The 8,415-nt window shown below is 46.1% G+C and overlaps 1 protein-coding gene across 1 annotated transcript; it reads left to right on the forward strand.

Moving 5' to 3' along the window:
* Positions 1-1,760: 1,760 nt before the first annotated feature.
* Positions 1,761-5,136, forward strand: LOC122733513 (structural maintenance of chromosomes protein 6-like). Its single transcript, XM_043973955.1, has one exon. The coding sequence runs from the start codon at positions 1,862-1,864 to the stop codon at positions 5,081-5,083; it is 3,222 nt and encodes a 1,073-aa protein (XP_043829890.1). The 5' UTR covers positions 1,761-1,861; the 3' UTR covers positions 5,084-5,136.
* The last annotated feature ends 3,279 nt before the right edge of the window (positions 5,137-8,415 follow it).

The raw sequence follows: 8,415 nt of genomic DNA on the forward strand, positions 1-8,415 counted from the left end.
ACGCAGGCGCAGAAGTACTACTTCAGCAGCCTGAAGGTAGGGGTTGGGGCGAAGAAACGGACGCGGGATGGCACTCAAACTCTCGGTCCCTTCCCCTTGCTCGGGGTCCGCACAGGCGCAGAAGGAATGTTACTGCGGCTGACTGAGGGCGGGGTCGCCACGGAGAGGCTGTCGCGCAAGCACACATCAATACTCCCTCCCTCCCCATTTGTGGGCTCTGCGCAAGCGCAGAAGAAGCGCTACTGCACTCTTCTGGGGGCGGGGTTGCCACAGATTGGCTGTTGCGCAGGCGCACACAAATGCTCCGTACCTACCCACATAACCCCCCCTTCTCGGGTTCTACGCAGGCGCAGAAGGAGAGTTACTGCGGCAAACTTGAGGTGGGGGGTTTTTGCCGCAATGAGAATTCTGCGCCGGCGCATTCCAGTGCGCCAACGCCCCCCACCCCCGTTCACGAGCCCTGCGCAGGCGCAAGTGGAGCCCTGTGGTGGCGTTGCTGTCAAATATTGGAGTCTGGGCCTTGATGCTGGTGTTCTTTGGGCGGAGTGGTGACAGATACCTAGCTGCTGGAGCGGGTGTGGGAGATAGGGCTGTGGATTCTCAGGTTTGCAGGTTCGCAGGTTCGCAGGTTCGCAGGTTCGCAGGTTCGCGTGGTCGTGAAGGGGAAGCGATCTGAGTGGCGGCGCGTGTGACGGACGGAGAACCGGGGACGGTGACCGGTGCCGCTGCTGCCTCTGCAGTCTTTGGCGTTCGCGATCTCCCGTTATCCGCAGCCTCTGCGGGTCTCGGCGTTCGCGGTCTCCCGTTGCCCGCTGCCTCTGTCAGGACTTGGCGTTCCAGCTTCCCCGGTGCCCGCTGCCCCTGCTGGGGCTTGGCGTTCGCGCCACCCCCCACCCCTCCTCCCTGTTGCCCTCCGCCTCTGCCGGTCTTGGCATTCCCGAGCCTCCCCGGTGTCCACCTCCTCTGCCGGGGCTTGGCGTTCACGCCCCACCCCCTCCCGTTTGCCCGCCACCCTTGCCGGACTTTAGCGTTCGTGAGCCCCCCGGGTGCTGCCGCCCTCGCTAGACTTTAACGTTCGTGCGCCCCCCGGGTGCTGCCGCCCTCGCTAGACTTTAACGTTCGTGCGCCCCCCGGGTGCTGCCGCCCTCGCTAGACTTTAACGTTCGTGCGCCCCCCGGGTGCTGCCGCCCTTGCTAGACTTTAGCGTTCGCTTGCCCCTCGGGTGCTGCCGCCCTTGCTGGACTTTAACGTTCGTGCGCCCCCCGGGTGCTGCCGCCCTTGCTGGACTTTAACGTTCGTGCGCCCCCCGGGTGCTGCAGCCCTTGCTGGACTTTAACGTTCGCGCGCCGCCCCCCCCCCCCGGGTGCCGCCGCCTCTGCCGAGGCTTGGCGATCGCTCTTCTCCCTCCCTCCCTCCTCTCCGCCTGGTGGCCGCCGCCTCTGCAGAGGCTTGGCGATCGCGCCGCCGCCACCGCCGCTGCCACCTCTGCCGGACCTCGGCGTTCCTGGAGCTGCTGGGTGCCCTCGTCGTCGTCGCCGCCGCGCCTCCTGAGCCGCCGTCAGGCTCCTAGGTAGGTCCGAACTGGGCCGTCTGTGCTGGACTAGACTTAAGGAAGCTGGGGTGGCCGTGGCTCTGAGGGTCTAAGAGGAGGAGGAGGAGGAGGAGGAGGCAAGGGCTGCATAGAGCGATCGAGCGAGGGATCGGGCGAGCGATCCAGCGAGGGATCGAGCAAGGGCTGAATAGAGGGATCGAGCGAGGGATCGAGCGAGGGATCGGGCGCGCGCCGCGGTCAGCAGCCTTGGGGAGGAGGACAAGGAGCCCTTAGAAGCGTCTCGGGGCCGGTCCCTCTGTCGCGGGCAGAATGTCCAAGAGAAAGGAGGACGATTTCCCTCAGGCTTCAGAGCAGAAAAGAGCCAGGCCAGAGGGGTTTTCGGAGGAGGACCAGAAGGTCTTCTCTCAGTGTGTGTCTCAAGGATGTTCTGCTTCTCAGTCAGACTCAGATGAGGCTGGGATGATTGATAGTGTCCAGGTGGAGAACTTTATGGGCTATGCCAAGCTTGGACCTGTGAAATTCGGATCGAATGTCAATTTCGTGGTGGGGAACAGTGGGAAGAATGCGTTGTTAACAGCTCTCTTAATTGGTCTCAGTGGTGGATCGTTAGGATCGACTTTGAAAGAGGTGATAAACGAGGGAGAGGATTTGGCTATCATCTCAATCACATTAAGAAACAGAGGGGATGAAGCTTTTAAGTCTGATCTGTATGGGGATTCCGTAACTGTGCACCACTACCTCAATAGAGATGGGAATATGGGTTACGAATTAAAAGGCCACGCAGGAAACCTGGTTTCTTCTGAGAAAGAAGAGCTTATGGAACTTCTTGAACATTTTAAGATACAGGTGCAAAATCCCCTATCTATTTTACCCCAAGATATGGCCAAGCAGTTATTGAGGATCAGAGATGAAAGTGACAGATACAAATTGTTTATGGAGGCAACTGAGCTTGAGCACATGAGAGAAGGCTACTCCCAAATTTTGGAGAGAAAGGCCAAAAGCCAGCAAGAGATAGAACAAGGAGTAGAGAAGCTGGAGGAGCTCAGGCGTCAGGGTGTGGAGATAGAAGAGCATTTTCAGACAATGGTTGCCTTGGATCAGAAATTAGAGATCTTGAAACAAGAGAAGACTTGGGCACTGGTGAATGAAACTGAGAGAAGAATTAGTAATATGATCAATGACATAAATGTTGAAGACCAGCATACTATCATATTAAATCATGACCTGGAGATTTCGAGAGTCACATATAATGAAACCTTACAGAGGTATATTGCCATTCACGAGAATGTGTTAAAGTTAAATGAAGAGGCTGCCATGTTAGAGCCCAAATGCATTGAAGCAAAAGAAATTGCTAGGAGAACAGACAGGGCTTACCGTCAAGCGACAGCTTTCTATAATTATTCCCAGAACGAACTGTCTAAACTAGACAAAGTTTCAGAGCAGCTTCAAGACAAAATTGGAGACCTGAAAAAGAATCTGGAACAGGCAGAAACAGAAAAACAGAAAAAAATCTCCACGCTCAGGGAGAAGATAAGTAACTTTAAGGATCAGGAAGATTCACTTGTCCAGGAAATAAAATGTCTTCATCAATCTATAGAAAAAGATGATGAAGAACATTCTAGAATTAAAGAGGAAGAGGCATTTGTGAAGGATGTACTGAATGAGGAGAAAGAACAGTTAAACCATTTGAAAGGCTATAAAACTGATCCACTAAAACGCTTTGGCCCCCAGATTCGGCCTCTTCTAGACGCAATAGAAGATGCCCACAAACAAGGGTACTTTACCCACAAGCCTATAGGGCCTCTAGGAGCTTGTATTCGGCTCCGGGAACCTGAACATGCCTTGGCTATTGAGTCCTGCCTAAAAGGCCTTCTTCTTGATTTTTTTTGTGACAACCACAAAGATGAGCAAGTCCTTCAGGAGCTAATGAAAAGGTTTTATCCAACAACCTGTCCTGATCGACCACAGATAATTGTAACCTCATTTCAGTGTGAATTGTATGATGTAACAGACAGAACAGCTTATCACCCAGACTGTTCAACAGTTCTCTCAGCGTTAGAAATAGATGAAGCAGTGGTGGCCAATGCTTTGATTGACATGAGGAACATAGAAGCAGTTCTGCTGATTAAAAATGAGACTTTGGCTGAAATACATGCAGAGGGACGCCCCAAGAACTGTAACAAAATCCTGACTTCTTGTGGTGACCAAGTTTTTGAGGGACGCTATTACACCCCTGATGAACTGAGACCTATTTACTTAGGTGATATGGAAGAAGAAATCAGTCATTTGGAGAAAGAAGTGCAAAATAAAATGACAAAACTGTCAGAATTTGAAGAAAATGTGGCTTCACTTCAAAATGATATCAAGAAGAATCGAGAAATTATTGACAGTCATTACCGTCATTTAAGAGAAATAAAGGTCAAAGTCATTGATATCACCTCTGAAATAAAAGATCTTGAGGATGAAGAAGAAAGCCAGTCCATTGATCTCTCAGTTCTGGAAGATGAAGCCCAAGAAATTAAAGAAGAGATCAAAGAAGTTGAGGAAAAGATGAAAACTCGAAAGGAAAAGATGGACAATTTAAGGCAACCCAAACTAGAGGCTGAACAGAGACATGAGGAGTTTCGGCTGAAGTGTAGTCAAGTTACAGAGTTAGTAGAATCCCTCATGGAAGAAAGAAACCAAACTGGATTAGAAGTGACAGCCCATCACCAATCTGTGCTGCATTATCAAAACAGGCTCAAGCATCACATAGATTCCATCCAGATGATAAAAGAAGAGCTGGCCATGAAAGAGAGAGAACTTGAGAGGGAGGTGGCTCAAGCTAACTACATCTGTCCCGAACGTATAACAGTTACAAGATCTTCTGATGTTCTTGACAGAGAAATCGATCTGTTAACCCAGAGGATAAAATCTGAAAACTACACCCACCGAACTCGAGAAGACATAACAAGGCAGTACCAAGAAGCAAAAGAGAAATATCTGGATCTGAATGGCAGAGTGAACAATCTGAGGAGCCTTATTGAAACACTGGATGAAATATTGGTCCAGAAATATGATACATACCACAAGAGTCGAAGAAATCTTTCCTTACAGTGCAAGTTGTTCTTTGACAGCTTACTGTCTCAGTGGTCCTTCTGTGGAGAGATGCGCTTCAATCACAAGAATGAGACCCTTTCTATAACAGTCCAACCTGAAGAGCCCACTTGCAATGATGTGGCAGCCTTGGCAGCAAGCAGGCAGTCTTTTACAAATTTCTTGTTCATTCTTACTCTATGGTCTGTCACAGAATCTCCCTTCAGATGTCTGGATATGATCGATGTCTACATGGACAGGAAAAGCAGAAAAATTGCCATGGAGATGATCCTCTGGATATCACATTCCTACCAAAACCACCAGGTTATCATGCTCAGTCCCCAATACTTGTGCACTCTTCCTCCCAGTCCATTTCTCAAAATACACAAGATGCCAGCCCTTCAAAGGGATAGGCATGCCCTGCCTTGCGAATCAAGCAATCCAAAAGAGGATTGAATTTTTAGTTTCATGTGATCGTGCTATCTATTCATTGTGGTATTTTGTATTTTTTCTTAAAATGTCTGCAGTGTTGTGTTCAAAATCTTGCTACTTTGAAGTATATTTAATGATTTAAAGTATTTCAGAAAAGCAAAGTAACAGGAAGGAATACAGTGTAAGTCCCTCCACCAGACCCCCCCCCCAAACATCTAGAAAACACACCAGACAATTCTGACCTGGAAATCCAAGAAAAAAGAGGTCTGTGGACACTGGGGGTGGGGTCTTGGCCTGCAGCATTTCAGCACCCAGGGACTGAAAGAGAGCCTAGACTGGGCACCTGGGCAGGAAGCACTAGGTGTAATGAGAGTAAGATTGTTACCTGTTACACAACTGCCTCTGTTTTTTATGAAGCCACTGTTTTGTGTTAAAAGTGTTTGGATGTTTGTTTTTTATGACTTTTTTCAATGTTAATATAAACTTATGTGTATTGTGGTTTGGTAAATAACGTGTATGTTGATAGACAACTGATAAACATATGGGATGTCCGTATAAGACAACCCACCAGTGGGAAAATTTGTAAACAGCATCACTAACTTATATTATCAGTTATCAACAGATGTGTTCACCAGCCACCAATCTGAACTTGGGTATAACCAGCTAATGCCCAAAAATGGTGGCTCCAGGCTTCAACCTGCTTTTCGGTAAAGACTTACCCCCGCTCCTGTATTCCCCACACTTGTGACTGAACACTCACATCATTTTTGCTTGAAGACATTGCTGATTGACTGACAAGGATTTGCAGACTTGCCAGCCAACCACCTTGTTGGGAGACAGATGATTTCCAGTTGGACAGACAGAAGGATCCTTGTCTTCAAGAGCTGGTTGGAGTCATGCTTATTGGTAAGCCTTAAGAAATCAGGTTGGTGTTTTGTTCCTAGTTGGGTTCATGTTTGTTTTGCCTAAAAGATAATAGAAACTAGGGGGTTGCCATACTGTGGCCCTATATACCCAATCTGGCCCAGTGCTTACTTTTGTATGGCTCATAATCTTAAAATTGTTTAAATGCAGAATCAAGTATTCTTCCATATTCTATGCAGAAAAGACCTAGATAACATGGCATTAAGTGCCTGCCTGGGACAATATTATATAGATGCCATATTAGTTAGGGGCATGATAAACCCAAGGTATTGAAGGTCACAGAAAGGGTTAAATAATAGAGAATGGGCAATTGCCCCACAAATAGTACAGGAAGATCAGTGTTTTTTAATTAACTTCTTAGCAATGATTTGATATTCAGAGGGAATACCTGTTCCTCAGCCAGAAGTAGAAAAAAATTAGTTTGAAAGCCCTGAAAGAAGAAAAGGGAAGCACAGAAAGATGTTGGATTTGGGGGTTTCTAAAAAAAAACCCATCACATTTCCCATTTAGGTATGATGCTAGCACCAATATATAAAAGTTATAAGGAAATCAGCCATTTTGGACAAGGACAAAAACAGTAGCATGCATTAAACCAAGTGAAGGAAGCAATGTAACATACCATGCCCTGTGTTCCAATTTTTTCAAGCCCCCTTTATAGACTAGAAGTTAGCTATGAAGAAGATTTTATGACTTGGTCCTTAGGAATCAAGTCTAAGGGAATAAATGAAAAGGCTTACATGCCAGTAGCGTTTAGAACTAAAAGGATGGCTACTGCCCTCAGACAAGATAAAATATTATGGGGAAAATTGTCCCTGTTAGTATACTATATTATAATGTAGACCAAGAGCCTGACCCCAGGTATGCCACCAACAGTAGGAACACCAATTTCTTTCCTTCTTTCTTTCTTTCTTTCTTTCTTTCTTTCTTTCTTTCTTTCTTTCTTTCTTTCTTTCTTTCTTTCTTTCTTTCTTTCTTTCTTTGCAGGGCAATGAGGGTTAAGTGACTTGCCCAGGGTCACACAGCTAGTAAGTGTGTCAAGTGTCTGAGGTCAGATTTGAACTCAGGTCCTCCTGAATCCAGGGCCAGTGCTTTATCCACTGCATCACCTAGCTGCCCCAGAACACCAGTTTCTGTATTAGCATGTGACAAAATCATCCCTGATAAACTTGTTGAAACTGCTACCACTCAGTGGGGGACAGCATTTGGGTGGGGAAAATGGAATATGTTCTTGGTTACCAATGGATCTGGTAAATGGTTTCAGGTCCCTTGAAGACAAGTTACAAAGAAAGACATTCATACAAAGTTCTTTTTCTTTTTAACAGATGTGCAAGTGCTGTGATTTCATCATTGGTGCCTTCGTGACCCTATTGCTGCTCATCGTTGCTTATCTCATCGCACATCCTATCCTGCTTATCACCTCAAAGTACCTTCTTGCAGCCCTTTGCAACCAAGAATGGCTTTACTCTCTGGTTGCTTGTTTGGTATCCAGCTCTTCCTGTAAATCACAGTTGTGATAAACAGGATGCACAAGGATACAAAACATTGCTAATATGACAGTGGGGACTGCCGCTTTCTTCGATACCCCATTGGACATAGAGGGGTAACAGACTTTAAATTTGCCTGACACACGAGAGAATATCACCAAGGTATAACAGCGATTGTTTAAATATCACCGAGAGGTAGTGCAGGCAATCAAAGACTTTAGCCACGCCTGGCCTAAAGAAAGATATATGATGGATATGATAGTGATCACCAGCCTGAAAATTGCAGGGCATTGGTTTGAATGGGATATCATAAAAGGCTTTGTAACATGTTCTCTTACATCGGTTCCTGGCTTGGGTTGCAGAGGACTTGCTGTGAGAGAACATGAGACAAATGGAGAGACTTATTGTCATAATATATTCAGAACATATTTTAAAATGTATTAATGCAAAGTGTAATATTGATGCTTATGTGTACCATGTGTTCTCACCCTAAGCAACGTGAACATTGAGTGTTTGGAATCGCAATTTGATTGTATTCGTGATAATTATAATACTTTTCATAGACTATCCTAGATGACTGCAGGGATAACCAGCAGTCAAAGGGTGGATGTAGTGAGAATACATTTGTTGCCTTGATATTTGCCTTGATATTTAACTGACTCCAATCTTTATTAGGTCACTATTTTGTGATGAAGTGTTTTTATGTTTGTTTTTTGTAACTTCTCTTTAAATATTAAGATTAGTATATTGTTGTATAGGTTGGTAAACAACGTGTTTGTGTTCATAAACAACTGATATGTACCCCCCCCATACAGGACAAACCACCAACAAGAAAATTCAACAAAGAACCTTACCTTTAGCTTGTCTCCAGATATCAATCAGATTAATTAGTAAACAAATTAGGTCACCAGCTTCTAACCAGAACTTGGGCATAACTAGCTAGAACTA

The sequence above is a fragment of the Dromiciops gliroides genome, chromosome X, assembly GCF_019393635.1.
Source record: "Dromiciops gliroides isolate mDroGli1 chromosome X, mDroGli1.pri, whole genome shotgun sequence".
NCBI lineage: Eukaryota > Metazoa > Chordata > Mammalia > Microbiotheria > Microbiotheriidae > Dromiciops > Dromiciops gliroides.